This window comes from Engraulis encrasicolus, chromosome 2, assembly GCF_034702125.1.
Source record: "Engraulis encrasicolus isolate BLACKSEA-1 chromosome 2, IST_EnEncr_1.0, whole genome shotgun sequence".
In the NCBI taxonomy this organism is placed as follows: Eukaryota; Metazoa; Chordata; class Actinopteri; order Clupeiformes; family Engraulidae; genus Engraulis; species Engraulis encrasicolus.
Genome location: NC_085858.1, coordinates 22,880,723 through 22,900,945, shown reverse-complemented (window position 1 = coordinate 22,900,945; position 20,223 = coordinate 22,880,723). Strand labels below are relative to the sequence as shown.

At 43.6% G+C, this 20,223-nt stretch overlaps 1 protein-coding gene across 1 annotated transcript in view; it reads left to right on the top strand.

The window, feature by feature from the left end:
* The first annotated feature begins 8,883 nt into the window (after nt 1-8,883).
* The window catches only part of prkcab (protein kinase C, alpha, b), a 216,485-nt gene continuing 205,145 nt past the window's right edge, over nt 8,884-20,223 (top strand). The window contains exons 1-2 of the mRNA XM_063184008.1: nt 8,884-9,173; nt 10,575-10,606. Of these exons, the coding sequence (XP_063040078.1) occupies nt 9,013-9,173; nt 10,575-10,606 (193 nt within the window). The 5' untranslated portion in view covers nt 8,884-9,012. The remainder of the gene's footprint in view (nt 9,174-10,574; nt 10,607-20,223) is intronic.

The following is a 20,223-nucleotide window of genomic DNA, read 5'->3' as shown; positions in this document are numbered from 1 at the left end:
TCCTCAGTTCAATTACATATCTATGATGTTGCCCTTGAACATTCCAGACATAATTTTCAAGAGATATGACAACATTGTTAAGGACTTCCTGTGGGAAGGAAAAAGACCCCGCATTAAAATGAGTAAAATGTGTGCCTTCAAAGATAAAGGAGGACTTGGACTACCAGATGTGAAAATGTATGACCTTTCTTTTGAAATGGCACAGCTTGCAAAACACTGGAGAAATACTGACTCTGATCTGGACTGGGTCACATTCGAACAGAGTCTGGCCTCTCCATGCAAGCCCTTGGACATTCTTTCACAACGCTCTGGACTGACACAGGAGTCAAACCCTGTGATTGAACACTCACGCTATGTTTGGTGTAAAATCCATAAACTCCTCAAACTGTCACACTACAGACAATCCTATGCATCATTGTGGAACAACCCAGACATTCGTATTGGGAAAAAAATGGTGTTTTGGAAACAATGGCTCCTGAAAGGTATAGCAACAGTGAAGGATTTATATGTGGATGGACAAGTTATGTCATACTCTGATTTAATGGGAAAATACAATATAGAAGGGAGAGGGCACTTTTGGAAATACTTGCAAATCAGACATTGCGTTGGGGACAAATTTAATTTCAATGAGAACCCAGTGCTTACTTACTTTCAGCAACCACATATAGCCCATACTGCATCTGTGTGCTATAACTTAATTATTAATGCAACTTCAGATAATTGCTGTAGTTTGAAACTAATATGGCAAAGGGACTTAGGAGTCGACTTTGATGAAGGTGAATGGTCAAAGATTATGGCAAATGTGGGTAAAAACATTAGGGAAGCAAGAGGGAAATTTATCCACTATAAAGTGGTACACAGGTACTACTATACCCCTTCTAGACTGTATAGGATGGGTATCGCTGAAAATGGCCTATGTTGGAAGTGCAAGGAAACAGATGGTACATTTCTTCATATGCTCTGGGAGTGCTCTTATGTACACCCATTTTGGTGTAAAATCCTTGGGATATTAGAAGATTGGCTGGGTTTCTCACTGCCTGCTGATCCCAGACTTTGCTTACTTGGAGACAAGTCAGTGGTACCAAGCATTTCAAAGCACGCATTCACTGTGGTAAAACTCTGCTGTATCACAACACTGAGAATTATTCTACGGAATTGGAAGTGTGTTAAAACTTTGGAATTGAAAGACTGGGTCAATGCTGTAATTGAAGCAGCCTCTTATGAGAGTATGCTGGAAAGGCTTAATGATGAGAAACGAATGATCTGGAATGATTTCTGGGTACACATGAAAATGACATAAGGTGTATGTGACGACAGCCGTTATATATTTCTACGTATTTCCATTGATGTGACTGTTATTTTCTGGACCATGTTTTTTGATGGAGATGTCAAGGTGGCGTATAGGTGAGCTATGTACAACAGGACACTGTAATGTACTGTGTGGACCTTTTATGTGTGTGTTTAAAGTTTGATCAATAAAAACTTGAATTTCAAAAAAAAAAAAAAATAATAATAATAATAAACATCTTGAGTTATTCCACTAAAGGTTCTGCAACATCAGTGGACAACTAGCAAACAGCAATGCAAGCGAAAGCCCACCTGGGAAACTCCAACTCCCATTGTCATTGTTAGGCCTACACAGCACTCCACAGCACACAAGTCAAGTCAAGTCAGCTTTTATTGTCACTTTCTTCATATGCACAAGACATAGGCCTAGGCCTACAAGGAAAAATGAAATTGTGTTTTCTCTCTATACCATGCCAGGACAAGACATAGGCCTATACAAGACTGACATTTTACAGACTGGCATAAAGTGCAAGACAGGACCGGTAACAGTGATGGACTGGTAACAATAAGTGGTCAATAATAAAGATTCAAGATTCAAGATTCAAGATCAGTTTATTACGTCTTATTATAGGTTTGAAGTCTATAAAGAGTAAAAATTGTTGTGGGTTTTTTGTGTCCTCAAAAAGATTTTTAAAAAAAATAAAAAAGAGAGGAGGGGGGGTGGGGGTGGAAAAAAGTGCAAAGAAAGTGCCTTGTTGTCTTCAGCATGAATTCAGTAATCTAACTGCTTGGTGGAAGAAACTACTTTGGAGTCTGGTAGTGTGAGACTTCAGGCTTCTGTAGGCTACCGTTTCCCAGATGGTAATATAGTAAACAGTTCATGGTTGGGGTGACTGATCAGCCAAGGTTTTTTTGCCTTCCTGATGCTCCTTCCCTCGAACAGCTCCAGTATGGAGGGTAAGTCACAGCCGCATTGATTGAGCTGTACGCACAACCCTCTGAAGAGCTCTCCTGTTGGCTTGAGAGCAGTTCCCATACCATGCAATAATGGTCCCCGTCAGAATGCTCTCAATGGTGCCTCTGTAAAACGACCTCAGGATCTTGGGTCTCATCCCAAACTTTCTCAATCGTCTGAGGTGGTACAGACGTTGCTGGCTTTTTTTTACAATGCGGTGTGTGTGACTGTCCCAGGTGAGGTCTTCTGAGATGGTAACGCAAAGGAATTTAAAGTCTCTCACCCTCTCCACTGTCTCACCGTTGATGTTAATGGTTTCAAACTGGTGTTCTTTCCTCCTGAAGTCAACTATTAATTATTTTGTCTTGGACACATTCAGAGACAAGTTGTTTCCTCTACAGCACTCCATGAGGTTGTTTATTTCTTTCCTGTAGGCTGTTTCATCATTGTTTGTGATTAAACCGATAACAGTGGTATCATCTGCAAACTTGATGATGGTGTTGTTGTTGTGTATAGCCACACAGTCATGCGTATATAGAGAGTAGAGGAGAGGGCTCAGAACGCAACCTTGCGGAGCTCCCGTGCTGATGGTCAAGGAGGATGATGTGATGGAGCCCATTCTCACCACCTGTTTCCGTGCTGAGAGGAAGTCTACTGTAGTATCCAGCTGCAAAGGCCACTGTGAATTCCTAGACTCCGGAGTTTGTCGTCGAGTATGCTGGGGACAATGGTGTTAAAGGCTGAGCTGTAGTCCACAAACAGCATCCTTACATAGGTGTCTTTTTTCTCCAGGTGTGTTAGGGAGGTGTGCAGTGCGCTGGTGATGGCATCATCAGTTGATCTGTTCTGTCTGTAGGCAAACTGGTGACAGTCAAGCGTAGGTGGAATCATTTCGCAGATGATGTTCCTCACAAGCCTTTCAAAACATTTACTCACGGGCCACAGGTCGCCAATCGTTCAAGCTGGTGATTTGGTTTTTTTTAGGCACTGGAACAATGATAGATGACTTTTAGCTGCTTGGCACCACACACATGGACAGGGAGAAGTTGAAGATGTCTGTAAACACACCAGCCAGTTGCTCTGAACACACTTTGATTACACGGCCTGGAATCCCATCAGGTCCTGCTGCTTTCCAAATACAGTACAAATGAACATTAACATTTAACATTCAACATTTAACATTGAACATGTAAACAGAGATAAGATAGATATAGACATTACAATAATAGAAATAATGTGCAGTAACAGTGAAGTAACAGTAGGCCTATAATAACAATGCAAGTAGTGGATGGAGTAGCAGCACTGTAGCAGCATGTTGTATTGTCTTTATGTTCCAGGACTGAGGAAGTGCAGGTAAGGTGCAGTCCCTGGTACAGTGTGTGTGTGTGTGTGTGTGTGTGTGTGTGTGTGTGTGTGTGTGTGTGTGTGTGTGTGTGTGTGTGTGTGTGTGTGTGTGTGTGTGTGCGTGTGAGTTGATGTGTGTGGGGTAGTGCAGGTCCAGTCCAATAGTGGAATACAAAAAAAGTCAAACTGTGCCGTCCAACATGGTCCATTGTAGTCCAAGCAGCAGCATTTGTGAACACTGCACACTGCACACAACGAAATTGCATTTATGCCTCACCCGTGCAAGGGGGCAGCCCCCAATGGCACCCCAAGGGAGCAGTGCAGCGGGGATGGTACCATGCTCAAGGTACCTCAGTCATAGAGGAGGATGGAGGAGAGCACTGGTTAATTACTCCCCCCACCAGCGGGTCGGGAGTCAAACCAACAACCTTTGAGCTACAAGTCTGACGCACTAACCGCTTAGCCTACCCTGACCCCCCAATACCTTTTGGGATAATATTTGGTGTAGGCCTAGGCCTATGTTAAGAAAGTTTTTAATGTAAACAAAATCTGCCACCAGTAGAATAGCCCAGATCTCGGAAAGGGTTGAGTCAAAAAATGCAGCATCACAGGGTAGGCCTGCTGACGAGTCAAGGGTAGTGTGACAACAGCATTTGAAATTGGCAGAAGTTATCCTTTAAAGGCTTTAAAACTAAAATGTCGGGGTCAACCAGTAGCTTGTGATATTAAAGCTACACGACATTTATGTTGAGTTCCCAAGCTGTAGGCCTATCATTAGGCTATTTACCGCAAACATCATAGGCCAACATTTCTGTACCCTGAAGAATGAACTGAAGAATGAATCTGACCCTCTTGATGTTGCATCATTTCTCATTGATCAACTCAGTGGACACGGGAGGCTACACGAATGCAAGTTCCACCATCTGAATTGCATCCAAGCTGGATATGTTGTCACCCAAAGTATGGTGAGACATTTGGTAAAGTTTCTTGACCCCAATGATGTTAAAGGAAGATGAAGAAATCGTTTGATTTGACGCATGTACTTGAACACTGGGCCTAATATGTGACACTCCCTTGTCCCCCCAGTTGAAGTGAGAAAAGATGCAACTGTGGAGAAATTTTTAAGTTTCATTTACTTTGGTTTTCTTAATATTCTACTATTCTTATATTATATTCTCATTTTATTCTCATGATTTGGATGACATATTCTTGTTTGTAAGCTTTTCTGTAATGCGTCACGGGACACTCAATATTATTGGAAACATGTGTATCTACTTGGTGTGGTCACAAGGCTCCTGAACAACGAAATATGAAATTGCATACGCTGGACAACAAAACAATGGATAGTGGGCATCTGGCCATGCAGGACCCCATGTGCACAGAAGAAGCTCTCGACATGGACTGTGGGGGAGGGAAATGGTTAAATAGGGTTGCCTTTTTTATCTACTTCAGAACTTGCTGGGTGGAATACTTCCTGTCTCCACGCAGTAACATCTCCGGCCGTTAACAATAAAATCTGCAGTGCTTACCACCTGAGTTGTTTGTCTGCCGATATTAAAATTATTACTACACAACATCAAGAGGGCCAGATTCAAAATCCTGCAGAGAGTGTGCATACTGACAACAATACCATCCACAGTGCTCAACAAGTAGAATGTCACCATGTCTTAAATCAAGCTTGAAATAGAACTGTATTAAGTCATGTAGACGAGCCATGTTCCTTGACTGAACCTGAGAAGTGTTGAAGCACTGTAGCCAAATATCATGAAATAAGATGATAGTTCCTTATCTCAGAATAACGTGATAATTTATTATCTCAGAATAACATGATAGTTGCATATCACTCATTCTATTTACTCTCAATGATATCACTAAATAACATGAAAAGTATCACGTTATAACATGATAAATATCACATTATAACATGATAAATATCACATTATAACATGAAACTTTTCACGTTATTACATGATACTGAGCCAAGTATTGAAGTATATATTAAACCTTGGCAGCTCTGAGCTTCCGTAGTCAAGCATTGACTAGCTAAGAAAAAAGTCATGCTGTCTTAAAAAAAAGTGTAGGCCTAACCCGTTACCTTAATTTCCTTCTGGATTAATTTAGGCTATGTTACTCTCTTCTCTGTCAAGAAAATAATTACTATTAGAAATTAAACTAATAGTAGTTTACTAATGTATCATTTTACTGAGGAATAATGCAAATTGTATTTTGAGCATGTGACACTGCCCTTTGAGATTAACATTGTCAAAAATGAGCACACCTTAAATAATTCAAATAAGTCAAAACAGATTCACTTTTCTTTTCACGTCATTCCGTTTCTGGCGACCTTGAAAATACAGCCCATACAATGTAAATACAATTTATACAATTTAAATACAATTTAGCCTATGCTGAATAATACTGCATTGGCATGGCACCAACATCTCATAACATTCTATGAGATTTCCCTTGATAATCAGCAGTTCACTCAGAGTTCATAATTATTTGTGTGGGTGGAATCGTGCTCTCCTATAGGCCTACACACAATAGGCAAACATGATTTCCCCAAAGGCTCTTTCTCATCCTATGAAAATCAATACCTAATCAAAAGTATTCATATGGAAGTCATAGCCACTTGTTCTTTGATAGTTTTTTTTCTTTCTTTCAAAAAATCACAATGCATTATGTTACGGAATCTTACACATTGAAGTTATTTATTCTAAGGCATTTTGTTGCTTTTCAGATTTCAATGCACATGTGATTGTGCAAATATTGAACATTTCTGTGAAGTAGGACCTACTCATGCATGTACAATGCACATGCACATGCACACGCACTCTCTCATATGTGTGCACGTGCACATGCACAATTCCCCTTTGGGTGACAGTGATGTGATCAGTGACAGCTGAATGTCACAAAAGACGTGAGCCCATGTGCTCTCTTGCAAATGCAATTGCACATCTCCACATTGTAGAGTGTACGTCTTATTCCATCTTGAAAATACAAGAGTTAGCCAGGTGCTGGCTTGTCAGTGTGTGTGTGTGTGTGTGTGTGCGTGTATGCGCGCACGCTCGTGTGTGGGTGTGTGTGTGTGTGTGTGTGTGTGTGTGTTTGCTGAAAATACTCAACTACATCATAACAACATTGCTAACAGATTAAGACATAGTCATTATAATTTTGGTGATAGTAAAATTATAACATAGGCTAAGGGGTTAAAACAAAACAAACAAAAAAGCAAAACTCAGCTGCCACACCATTCTGAAACTACAACAGTTGCAACGTATTTAACTCAAGAAATGAGTTGCACAATACTGTGGCCAAAATACATTGTTGTTTGTAGATCTTTAGTTCTACTGACCTCAATCGAGACCTCATCTTCTCCTCCTCCACTGTGTCCTCTTGCCCCTGACTTCTACTTTCTTAACCCCTTAAGACGCGGCTTTATAAATTTGTTGTTACCAGTATGGTATGACCAAGTCGTGGTGCATTGCTAAAGGGCCTGTGTTGTGTCATAGTATTGTAGTGCTATGGTAGTTACATTTCAATGACTATTACAGCGTGCCACTGGAGGTACGGCGCGCATTAAGGGGCTACAGGACACTGTGCAGGAAATGGTCAAAAAGGGTACTGCAATGCTGCTTATTGAAATTGGGCTGCCTATTGCCAAATTTGATCTTTACATGAACGTTTACAAAGTAATAAACTAGTATATTCTAGCATGGCCCACGTAAAGTCATTTTTTAAGCTAAAAATGGCTATTTCTGGAAATTCAAAATGATGATCATGTAAGAAAAGTGCATTTTTTTCAGTCATAATGAATACTTAGAATTTGATGGTGGTGGTAAGCATTCATGAAAAAGGTAACATTAGTGAATGGGTAGCATGAATTCTGGAAATAAACAACTTAAAATCTCACACAGTGTCCCTTTCACAAAATCTTCATATAGACTATCCATCTAGCCAATGAAGAGTTTATAGCCTAGAACTACATCCATGCCAAAACTAATGATAAAACAACATCGTGTTTTCCCACACCGCTAAGTTTGTTAACCATGGTACTGGTAGTAAGGTGCCTAATTTAGGCTAGGCCTACTGTCGAAATAGACAAGCAACAATATTGTCTTTCTTTTTGTATTCAGATTAACTTGCCTTCTTGGTGGCTCGTATTCGGTGCTTTACTGCATTTGTTTTTGGAAAAATATAATATATATATTTTTTTTTTTGTGCAAAATAATTATAGGGTGGCTAATACTGATGTAAGGATGTTGAAGCCACACGAAAATAGGGCTAACGACGGCCCTGTGTGTGTGTGTGTGTGTGTGTGTGTGTGTGTGTGTGTGTGTGTGTGTGTGTGTGTGTGTGTGTGTGTGTGTGTGTGTGTGTGTGTGTGTGTGTGTGTGTGTGTGTGTGCTGCGAGGGGGATGCACATGCGTGCGTGCGATACCAATGTGTGTAGATTCCAGACTCCTCCCCACTCTTGCCCACCACCCCTAGGCCTACCCCACTAGGCTACATCTACACTTACACAGGGATGCACAATCCATTACATCATAGTACATCAAATTACACTTAACCAACACTTTTATCCAAAGTGACTCACGGATATTACAGGGTATTGGTTACAGTCCCCGGAGCACTGGATAGGTGCCTTGCTGAAGGGCAGGGTCAGGGTGGGGATTGAACCTGCAACCCTACTCTGGCAGAATGAGGGTGCTAAAACCAGGCTAACCGCTTCCCTCTTCCCTTCATTACACACCGATTCCCAAACATGCTTTACTCTCCTTCCTTTTGTGCACGGTAGACCAGAAGTGGGGAACATTTGTCATTCAAGTGGGCACTATGAATCTTTTAAAGTCCTAAGTAGGCCTACACAAAAGGCCTATATTGAATGTGTCCTCCTTTACAACAGACCATCTTCACTAGGTCCCCTGAAAATATATCTTAACTGTATTGCACATGTAATAAGATTGTGTTACAAAACATGTCAAATTTTAGGATATGTAGGGCAAATCCTGTATGTAGGCTACTATTCATGCTATACATATTCGTAATATTTAATTGCTGCCTTCTTGTTACACAAATAATATAGGAGAAGAGAGAAATGACTAGGCCCCCACCAACTGTAACACATGTTCTGTATTTTGTGTTTGTATAATTTTTGTCCACATGATGGCGCAGCTGTCTTGAAGGTTTGCACGAGGAAGACAGCGCGCGCACAATTTTTTTTTACTGTACTGGGTACGAAGTCCATTGACGTCACTTTAAATGCAAGAAGCTCGCTTCGCTTGGTGGAAATCCACTGTGGTTGACAGTAGCCTTCCGACTCTCTTACAGGCGGCAAATTCTCAGTGTTAGTTTGGGGGGAAAACACCTGTGAAGACACTTTGGAGGTGACTCGCTGTGGAAACGGGGGACAGCATTTTTTGGAAATGGCTGATCATATTCATAACGACTCTATGGTCGTGGCGAACCGATTTGCCCGCAAAGGTGCTCTGCGGCAGAAAAATGTGCACGAAGTTAAGAACCACAAATTTACCGCGAGGTTCTTCAAGCAGCCGACGTTCTGCAGCCACTGCACCGACTTCATCTGGTGAGTCCGACTCTTTACCTGTGTGCACCTGTCTGATAGCCGTGCGTCAGGGGCAGAAAAGTTATTTCCTTTGCGCGGGGAGGATAACTTGGTATTCTCGTTTCTAACTCTACTCCAATACTCGCAATCTTCAGATTGCTGCTCTGCAAAGCAATTAGAAGTTCATCCAAACTCATGATTCGATGCTATTTGGGGTCATGGGCTGTGGGCATAGCGCATCGGTTTCCTTCTCTTCCTTTACTGAGCGGTTGATCACAGTGTAGTTATAAGTTAGACCAGGAAATTCAAATCTGCAGATAGCCTGCCTATGTAAACTAAGGGAATATCATACACCCATCCAAAGTTGCTGACTTAATGGAGACATCCGATGCAGGAATCAGACTGTTAATTAATTTCTGCAAGTTCAGGGCACATCTTACAACTGCTATGAAAATCAATGGCATTTTATTCTATGGCAGTGTATGATTTATTTGGTAGCCTATATTCAGTTAGGCCTATGGGAAAGGGGTGCAGCTGATCCTGGGAAGCTTTAGTTTAGCCCACTGCTATTTTATTCTCCTCCTAAAAAAAACCCCATAGCAACCCAGCCCTCAGTGCGCTGATGACGGTTTAATAGTTTAGCAAAACAATCCTACGATTCCAATAACAAAAACAACCACTGTGGACTGAAAGCAAGACTCCTCAAATTACATTGCTATGTTATTGCCACTGGAAATTGCCCAGTTCCAGAGCATTGAATATAAGAGTCAAGGCAGGAGCCAATCAAAACCCAGCTGTCTCCTTCCCACAACACCATTTCATCTTTGCAATTAGATTGCTTGACTGAAAGCTGTGGGCTTGTGCATCAAACTGCTGTGCATAATTTCCCATGTATTTATTTGTTGTTTTTTTTGTTTGTTTGTTTGTCTATTTATTTATTTATTTATTTATTTATTTATTTATTTATTTATTTATTTATTTATTTATTCATGTATGTATGTATGTATGTATGTATGTATGTATGTATGTATGTATGTATGTATGTATGTATGTATGTATGTATGTATGCATGCATGTATGCATGTATGTATGCATGTATGTATGTCTGTATGTATGCGTGCATGTATGCGTGTATGTATGCGTGTATGTATGTATGTATGTGTGTAGGCATTTATTTATTTACCACAAACAGAGCCATTTCTTTTTGATGATCAGATTGTGTGTTGTGCAAAATCTCCCTGAATGCACTGTGTAGTTGTTCTAGATATGTTACAATAAACTAAGCATTGTCTACTGTACATACCACACACATTCTGTTAGGAAGCTGAAGACTGTTTGCCTAAGCTTTTGTTATTTATGTGTTTACATGCCATCTGCTATCTTGTTTCTGAACACTCTCTTCATCTCTGTTTTTTTTTACAGGGGATTTGGGAAGCAAGGATTTCAGTGCCAAGGTAAAACTACTTGATGTGTATGCATGTGTGCGTGCGTGCGTGCGTGCGCGTGTGTGTTTGGGCCTGTGTGCACATACACATGTCCGTGTGTGTGTGTGTGTGTGTGTGTGTGTGTGTGTGTGTGTGTGTGTGTGTGTGTGTGTGTGTGTGTGTGTGTGTGTGTGTGTGTGTGTGCGTGCGTGCGTGCGTGCGTGCGTGCGTGCTTGCTTGCGTGCGTGTCTGTGTGAGGATGAGCATCAATGTCGGCAAGAGATTGATATCGACTTCATTCCCAGACCAAAGCGTGAGAGCGAGTTGAGAGGAACAGACAGTCTCATTACAGATAAGTACTCATTTACCCCTGCTGCTGATGCCATGTCAGATGTAATGTCATAATGACATATATATTCCACCGTCTTTTCGGACCCGTAATGTGGAAACTGTGGCGCTTGCCAGGCCCCCCTGGCACAATCACAGTGTTTACAAGGTGTCTTGGCTCCCATAAAACAGCCCTAGCTGTCATATCGGTAATTTGCTTCGAATGGATGTCTGGCCCTTGGTAAGGAACGGCTACATTCGCGAGGGTCAAAAGAGGCCCATTAATCCGAGCTGCGGGAGTAAACAGAGACGTGTGGCTGTTTGATCCTCCGCTCAGGAGTGAACCACCATCTTTTTTTTTTCTTTGTACTGTATTCTTGCGTCTTCAGCGTCTGGCTTTTCATCCTTCAGATGAAGCTATTAATCAAACCTGAACGCCCACTAAAGAGTGTGGGTCCATGACCTCTTTCTAGGACGTTTTTTATCGAGCAGCCTTTAACGTTACCTCATACTGTATGTATTGGGGATAGACGGCACACTGGTTGGGTTCTCTTTAATCATTGCCTCATAGCCAGGGGCGTAGCACCGAATTCCAAATTCTGGGCCTTACTGTAGGTGCAACCAGCTGCAATCGACCCCTTTTATGATATAATACATCTACTGTCTACTATAGCTACTATTAAAAAACACCAGAACTCTGTATGTGGCCCCCTTATACATCCCACCTTGGTGACTCAGTCCCCCCCCCCCACACACACACACACATTTCCACACCCCTGCTCTTACCCAGGGCCCTCCACAGCTTTGGCCGGGCCTGGGACAAAGTCATCGACTTCCCCCTCCACACACAATACACTACAACAGTGTTTCTCAACAGGGGTGCCGTGGCACCCTGGGGTGCCGCACACCGCCCTCAGGGGTGCCACGGAAACGTGACTGACGGTATGTGAAATTTACCTAAATAGATAAATAACTTATGTAATATAATACATATTTGTCTAAATTAATGCTTAGTCAGTGTCATTTACGTTTACACTTTTCATTCACTATTTACACTATAAAGTAAATTTAGGCCACCCCAGTATGGCCGACACATAGCCTGTCGGAGATAAAGCTGCAACTTTGAACGTCTCCAAATGTGTTACTTATCTAAGCTTGTGTGGTATCGGATGCAATACCATGTTACGGCTTGTTGGTTTGGGGTGCCTTCAGATTTTTCATGAATTGAAAGGGTGCCTCGCCTAAGAAAAAGGTTGAGAAACACTGCACTACAATATAATGAGACCCCCCCCTTTTCCCCTGGGCCCAGGATAACTGACCCCTTGGTCGCCGGCCCTGTCAGCTCCCCTGCTTATACCTACCTATGGGCTTCATGTGCATTTTGGCCACCGTGTGTTTTAAACAGACATGCTATTGAGCTCCTGCTGTACTTAAAGGCTTCATTGTTGGCCCCCTTCAGTGGTGACTTTGTGTGTGTTTGTGTGTGTGTGTGTGTGCCTGCGTGTGCGTGTGTGTGTGCATGTGTGTGTGTGTGTGTGTGCTTGTGCGTGTGCATGTGTGTGTGCATGTTTGTGAGAGACCTGCAGTGGGTATTTTTCCACAAGCGACCAGTAAATATTCAAACCACCGCCTCATTTCTTTTCCAATTTCCTTATTTAAAAAAAGTTAGACAAGTCATACAGTGTTGTTTTGCACACAGAACACAGTGTGTGCCACTTGGGTGAGGTTAGGCTGTGTGTGTGTGTGTGTGTGTGTGTGTGTGTGTGTGTGTGTGTGTGTGTGTGTGTGTGTGTGTGTGTGTGTGTGTGTGTGTGTGTGTGTGTGTGTGTGTGCCATGTGATGTGTGTATATGTGTGTGCTTTTTTGTGTGCAAGGTACCAGTAATGGAAACAAACATGGCCTAGTTCAGGTGCGGTAGTCAACCTACTTAGGCTAGTGCAGTAGATAGAATGGACCTCGTGTAGCTGTAGCAAGGGCAAGGTCCAATGGCGGATCAAGACAGCCATGAGTATCCACCACAGGCCCTCAGAAGCTCACACGATTTTAGGATATTTCCCATCTAATAGCTTGACTTCCCAATGTAATGGCAGTTTTGATAACTTACCATAGTTGAGACATTCCAGTTCTTTTCAACTGAATCAGAAATTATTGGAATTCTAATTTTATTTTCGTTTTGGGGATGGTAACGCGCCTGCAGAGCATGCCATAGTTATGCCCATGACAAGGCCCTGTGCCCATCCCTTTATGGGGACTTTCGGGGGAGGCTCTAGACAGGGGCCAGGCCAATTTCTAACCGCGACATGATATATTTGTTTTTTTCCTATTATATATTCATAACATTAAAAATTGATCTCTTTTGCCAATTTATATGCAAACCCCCCCCTCCCCCCCCCCCGGTAATTTTGGTCTTTTGGACCGCGTCCCGAACTAATGCCTTATCCTGAAAGGGGACACCACGCTGCCACTGTCCCAATCAGTGTTGGGTTTCTCGAAAGGACACCTGAGGCGGTTACACAGGGCTGGAGTTCGCCGGAGTAAACGTCTGGGTAGGAAGTGTTGCTCTTGTTGGGCCTTTAAGTCCCGAGCTCACCTCCTCATGTCGCTGGTATTGCATGGCCACTTGTGTTTTTTCTCTCTCAACATCAGCCGGCATGTTGAAACAAAAGCAACAACAACCTTCCCCTGTTCTAAATGTGGATCTTCTTAATCCTACATCTTGGGACGATGGGGAGAGCAGAACACATTGTGTCAGCATTTATAAGGACGCATTAATCAACTGCAACTTCAGAAGCAACTGTGTGTGTGTGTGTGTGCGTGCGTGTGTGTGTGTGTGTGTGTGTGTGTGTGTGTGTGTGTGTGTGTGTGTGTGTGTGTGTGTGTGTGTGTGTGTGTGTGCGAGAGTGTGTGTGCGTGTGTGTGCGTGCATGCGTGCGTGTGTGTGTGTGTGTGTGTGACATGTTTTTTTGAAGGAGGGCCTGATTTGCTCAATGCTCTGTGCTGTGTTGGTGCTCTTTGTGTATTACACGCAGAACAGAACGTTCTAGATTTTATGCACTTTTGCGCATGTAGCAGCAAGGCAAGGTAGCCTGGCAGTGTCAGTAGTTCATCTCTCTCTCTCCCGCTCTCTCTCTCTCTCTCTCTCTCTCTCTCTCTCTCTCTCTCTCTCTCTCTCTCTCTCTCTCTCTCTATCACTCCATATCACTCTCTTTTTCTCCATCATTCATTGGATAAGTAGTGGCGCAATTAAGAGGCTGGCCCTCCCATCAACCATCAACATGGCAAAAGAAACTGTGTGCAGATGGCGTGTGAAATCAATTTATGACAAGCTGCGGAGATGAACCGCTGCGTCTCAGCAGAGAGCCTCACGAAGCGGCAACGCAGCCCCAGTGGTCTTGCTCGACAAAAAAAGCGAAAATGTTAATTCAACACCTAGAGAGTTGACTTGACTTCTTCTTGAGTATATTTGGTACCAGAGTAATCTGTAAGTGTTCAGTTTACACTATGTATTTTTTACTGTGTGGGAGGCTTCGGGTAGAGCTAGCGGGCTAACTGGGTGTATTTATGTGTGCATAGCCTACTGTAGTTCGGCATCGTGGACTCCTGGGGGATGTAGAGGGAGCTTCCCACACTGGAAGGGCCTAATGGCATTTTCTGCTCACTCTCACACCCAATTCTTTTTAGCCCCTGAGTGTGCGTGGAGTGTGTGTGTGTGTGTGTGTGTGTGTGTGTGTGTGTGTGTGTGTGTGTGTGTGTGTGTGTGTGTGTGTGTGTGTGTGTGTGTGTGTGTGTGTGTGTGTGGCTATGTGGCTGTGTGTGTGTGTGTGTGTATGTGCTCACTTTGTGCGTGCGTGTGTGTTAGAGAGAGAGAGTGTGTCTGTATGTTAACATTAAAATCATGGTGAGTTAACATTTTTCTGTAAATATTACATTTGGAAACATGTTGAATTATTAAAGATGTTTTTCAGAGAATTTCCTTGGAGTTGAACTTTTCCCTCAGTTGACTTTCCCCCCTTACAATGTATGATGCCCAAAACTAGAAGGCCGATAAACCCAGAAGTGCAAACGACAACATACTATGTATATTTTGAGTCCTGTCATGTTAATATTCGAGATTTTGGCAGCGTGTGTGTGTGTGTTTGCGTGTGCGTGTGTGTGTGTGTGTGTGTGTGTGTGTGTGTGTGTGTGTGTGTGTGTGTGTGTGTGTGTGTGTGTGTGTGTGTGTGTGTGTGTGTGTGTGTGTGTGTGTGAGAGCGAGCGAGCGAGCGAGAGAGAGAGAGAGAGAGAGAGAGAGAGAGAGAGACTAGTCTTAACTCTCCGCATCACCTCATAAGCCCTGACAGGGATGTTCCTCTCCTCTCCTCTCTCGTTTTTTGGATCTCCTCATGCATTCTTTAATGTGAGCATCTGGCATCAGGGCCCCAGTCTACCCCATGCTCTGGTCAAGCTTAAAAAGTGAGCCGAGTCCAATAGAGACAACACTGCCTCAGACCCTCTCACTAACTATTTCTGCATGAACTGCAACTGATACAGTACATCATGTTTTTTAAAAATATATATTTTGGGGCTTTTTGTGCTTTTATATCCCATAGTACAGTGAGGAGAGACAGGAAATAAGTGAGAAAAGAGGACTGGGTAATGCCCCCCCGGTCAGAGTTGAACCCGGGTCTCCGCTGTAATGGTATGGCATCTTTTCGGAGCTAGCTGCCACACTACAAACGAACAAAGAGGCTTCTTTGCTACCACCACACTACAAACTTATATAATATTCAGGATGGCCTTTTATGGATATTTTTAATTGATTTTTGGGAGTTGTACTACTGAAATAAAACACCGTTTCTCTTCTCCCTGTCAAGTAAACGCCAGTGATTTCCTGCCAAGTCAACCGCATCGTGTTTTTCCTTTTCCTTATTCAAACCTCCGCGGTAGGGTAGAAGAATAGAACACCACTGACCTATCAGGGCCAAGTACTCACTGAACTGCTGCAAGAACCTTGACCAATCACAGTGCAAGAGCATAGCGTCAGCTCACGGACATTTCAGCCTGGGAGAACCATGCGTGTACCGCAGCCAGGGGTTGTTTTATCGCTGCACAGGGGGGCGTGGTGGCTACTTTTCTGTGCTGCACCTCCGTGGAGGTGCTACTATGAATCCCCCTTTAGTCTAGAGAACATGATGTTTATCTTTTTCGTTCTATGTTTTCATCCACAGTGACCAATACGATCAATGAACTGGGGTGAAAACCAGCCCCTCATTCCTTCGCTCCCTCGCTCCCTTGATAGATAGATCATTTATTTGTCTTTACAGAAACTTGTTCTGTGCCATTTGTCAGTGCATCCGATAGTTACAGAAACATAGGACAAGACAATACATTCCACCCCCCCTCTCTCTCTCTTCCTCCCTCCCTCCCTCTCTCTCTCTCTCTCTCTCTCTCTCTCTCTCTCTCTTCCTCCCTCCCTCTCTCTCTCTCTCTGACTGTCTTCGATGTCTCCCTCCACAAAGGCCCTATTGTGCTAGCTATCAGACAAGTGATGCAGAGAAGCAAGTCGAACGGTCACAGAGCTGATCTCACCTCATCTCGGGTTCACAGAGAATCACAGTGGTTAGCGATGCCACAAGGTCAAAACAGTTACCCCCGCTCAGCCATAGCATATATACTGTAGGAACCCGCCCCCCCTGAGACAGATAGATGAGTATCTCAGAGACAAGTGAATCGCAGATGAAGACTGCGGCCCTACAAGAAAGCCATGACAAGCCTCATTTCCTGTCTTTGTAGGGCTTACATGGCTGGAAAAATGACACTATAGTGTCCCTAAAAGCGAGTGATTGTTTGGGCATGTTTGGCAGGAGCTCCAGTGACACTAGACAGCTGAGCCAAGTGAATGTTTTATGAGGGACCATGACTTAAGTCCATGTCGACCTGTCTGGTAGCACCACAATGTAGCGGGGACAAAAGAACCGACCGTGGGCGAGCTACGGTATTATATTCGCAGCATAGGAGGGAAACATGTTACATATTATCAGATAACCTTTTATTATTACTGGTGTTGGGTAGGCACATGTGAGCAAATCTCTAAAATCGAGTGTCATTTTTGTGAGGTGTGAATGACAGATCTTTGCAGGACAAGGTCTGAGAGTTCTTGAAGAAGTTGTACTAAGAAGAACTGAATAACGCACTAGCTTCTATACTGCCCTAGACAGGCAAAGTGTAGTTACTATGCCAACACTGAAATTGAGAAAAAATCCTTCAAAGTACTTGCATTGAGTTGGATATTGTAGTTACAAATGTGACATAGCAATATCTCCAAAACAGGACACATTTCGACCATAAGGCTTTGTCACAAGATACAAGTAGGTGGGGGCGCTGTGGCGCAGCGCACTAAGCCCCCCACACGTGGGCTTGCATGCCCATGGGGACCCCGATTCGAGTCCAGCCGGGGTCATTTCCCTACCTTACCCCATCTCTCTCCACATTCACTTCCTGTCGCACCTTCACTATCCTATCTGAAATAAAGGCCCAAAAAGCCCATAAAAAGATACAAGTAGGTCTTATGAAGTCCATTTTGAGTCTAAACTCAATTTTGACAAAATATGTAGTTACTGCACGTTGCCTTTGTATGGCAGTATACCCCGCCCACTTCTCTTTTAGTTTCAGTTCATTATTATCTGCCCGGAGTAGATTTGACCAGATTTTGCAATGACCGTGTGTGTGTGATGTGTGTGTCATCTGCAGGGGGCTGCAAACGCAGTCATACACTTACACACACACACACACACACACACACACACACACACACACACACACACACACACACACACACACACACACACACACACACACACACACGCTAGCACTGGCCAGGGGGTTAGGGGCCAGACTGCCATCTCTGATGGCTTTTGTTGTGATACATTTTCTTGTTCCGTTTTTTTTTTTTTTCAACTACAGTAATCCCTGTTGTTTTCAAACAACAGGATTCATACGCATCTTGTGGTTAAAGGCCAATTTATAGTCTAGGCGGCCATTGTCATTTGCGCCAAACAATTGATGAAAAACAAAAATCAATGAAACAGAAAGACCAAAATTCACCCAGAAAACACTGCAGAATGCTCAACTTTTGAGCCATAGTGTGTTAGCTTCTGTTATAAGTTTGTTGGCAGAATGGCAATGACCAACTTGTAACGTATTAATAAAGAGTGTAGTGTCATAGTCTAATAGTACTATACAGTATTAAATTGTTTCAATGAGTAGGGAGGTCGTGGAGTCTTGATGTACAATACAAACTCTGTGACAATCTTACCAAACGGTGGCGGCGTCTCTTTTGCTTACGTCATATCCTATTGTCAAGGGGTGCATGCATGTCACATGGACTGAAAAAATATCCATGGTCTTCTTTTGAAAGCCAGTACCTTTGGACCTGTGTGACACTTCGGAGTCAGCCCAGGCTCCTAGGGACCTTGTAAAGGGCACGGGTACTGTTGTAGATGCACATGCGCAGAGCGGATAGTGCTATTTCCGAATGGTGTTCTTACATGTACTGTTGCAGATAGGGGCCAGCGAGGTGGGGAGGTGAAGGAACGTGATAGGGCTGAATGAGTCATCGCACACCAGGCTAACTGACCAAGGGGGAGGAGTCAGTGTGGCGGTCAGACACACAACACACATGTGTGGCATGCCCAGTGTTGCCAGATTGGGCACTTTCCTGTCCAGTTGGGCTGTTTGCATCGACTGTCTGTGGGTAAAAAAAAATGACATTGAAGGGGTTTTTTTTGTCGGTAGATTTATGGCCATAGAAACCAATAGAATTTAGCTCAAATTGGATAGGAATTATAGCCTGGCGGCACCATCCTATGTACTTCCACCAAAAGATTTTGGCTCTGTACATACTGTAGTCTGGCCCAACTCTCCTAGCTCGGTTCACTCACGGTTCTGCCAATCAGCAAATAGTTCAGAGTGGTGACGCAGAACTCACCCGTGGACTCCATACTGATTGGTTAAGGTAAGAGTCTGCAGCTGGCTTTCGCCCAGGCTATAGGAATTAGTGCCTCCAGGCGTTTTTTTTAGCATGTATTGGGCTGGAAATCAGCTGTCACATCTGGCAACTCTGTGCATGCCCCCTCTGGACTGTGCTGCTGATAGTGTTGCCTGGGCAGCGGCGCTGGCTGGTTCTTCCGGTTGATTCCAATTACTGTCAGCAGCTGTACGAGTGTACTGTCGCTACAGTGGGTTTAGTTTGTGCAGTCTCTGAACAAGCCGTGAGACCAAACACAGAGATAGCTGAGAACAATGACTTCAAACCCTTAAATTGAGAATGGCAAAGCAACGATGCCTGAAGAATCATAGCAAGAGGACATTTGATATTCTAATGTTATTGACTTGCGTCCTTTGGGTATTGGCACAAGCCTTTATTAACTTGGCAGTATTGATGGTTTGAAGCAGACTGCATCCTGCATGGAGTCTTTCAGCACTACTGTGCATAAAATGATTTGAACGTGGCTCGCGCATGAGGCGAGCGACATCTGCGGTGAGGTGCATTTTCTTGGCAACGTTTGGTTGAAATGGTCTCTGTGTGAGTAGTGCGTGAATGCTAAACCCTGTTTAAATATTGATGTCGTACAGTGGCCTTCTGCTCTATGGTGGTATGTATTACCTGTACAGGTGCATCCTTTGGTGTATCGTTGGTGCGTGCACAGCTTAGATACACTCTTGCACACCTTGCTGTGCTCGGTTTTAGTTTATAGGATTAGTGAAGGATTAATATGGGACAGATGCTCATGTCGTTGTGACAAGCTTTGTTCCAATCTTCAATGTTTTTTTCCCCTCATGTATCCATTCTTTCAGAGCAATGCAGCCTTAGTGACTGCCAAATTCACACGTCGTCTTTTTTGGAGCAGCCCCCTCTCTCTCTCTCTCTCCATCCCTCTCTCTCTCCCTCACTTCGTTTTGCATGTGTGTCGTGCAGTATATGTGAGCCTGTAGCCCGGTCCCTCAGGTGTGCATCCAATGCGAACTGTTTACTGTAATTAGTGGCGGAGGCCCCACTCGTGATCCATCATGCTTGTCTACTGGGGGTGGCCTCACGTTGGCAAACACCCACCACCCACCGCATGGAGCTGCTGCTGATGCTGCTGCTGCTGCTGCTGCTGCCATCCCTGCTGTTGCTACTAGGGCACACCTGACCTGCTGAAAGAGGCATGTGAGAATGAGGACAACACAGTGGGGCCCGGAGAGAGAGAGAGAGGGAGAGAGAGAGAGAGAGAGAGAGAGAGAGAGAGAGAGGGGGGGAGATAGAGAAAGAGAGAGAGAGAGAGAGAGAGAGAGAGAGA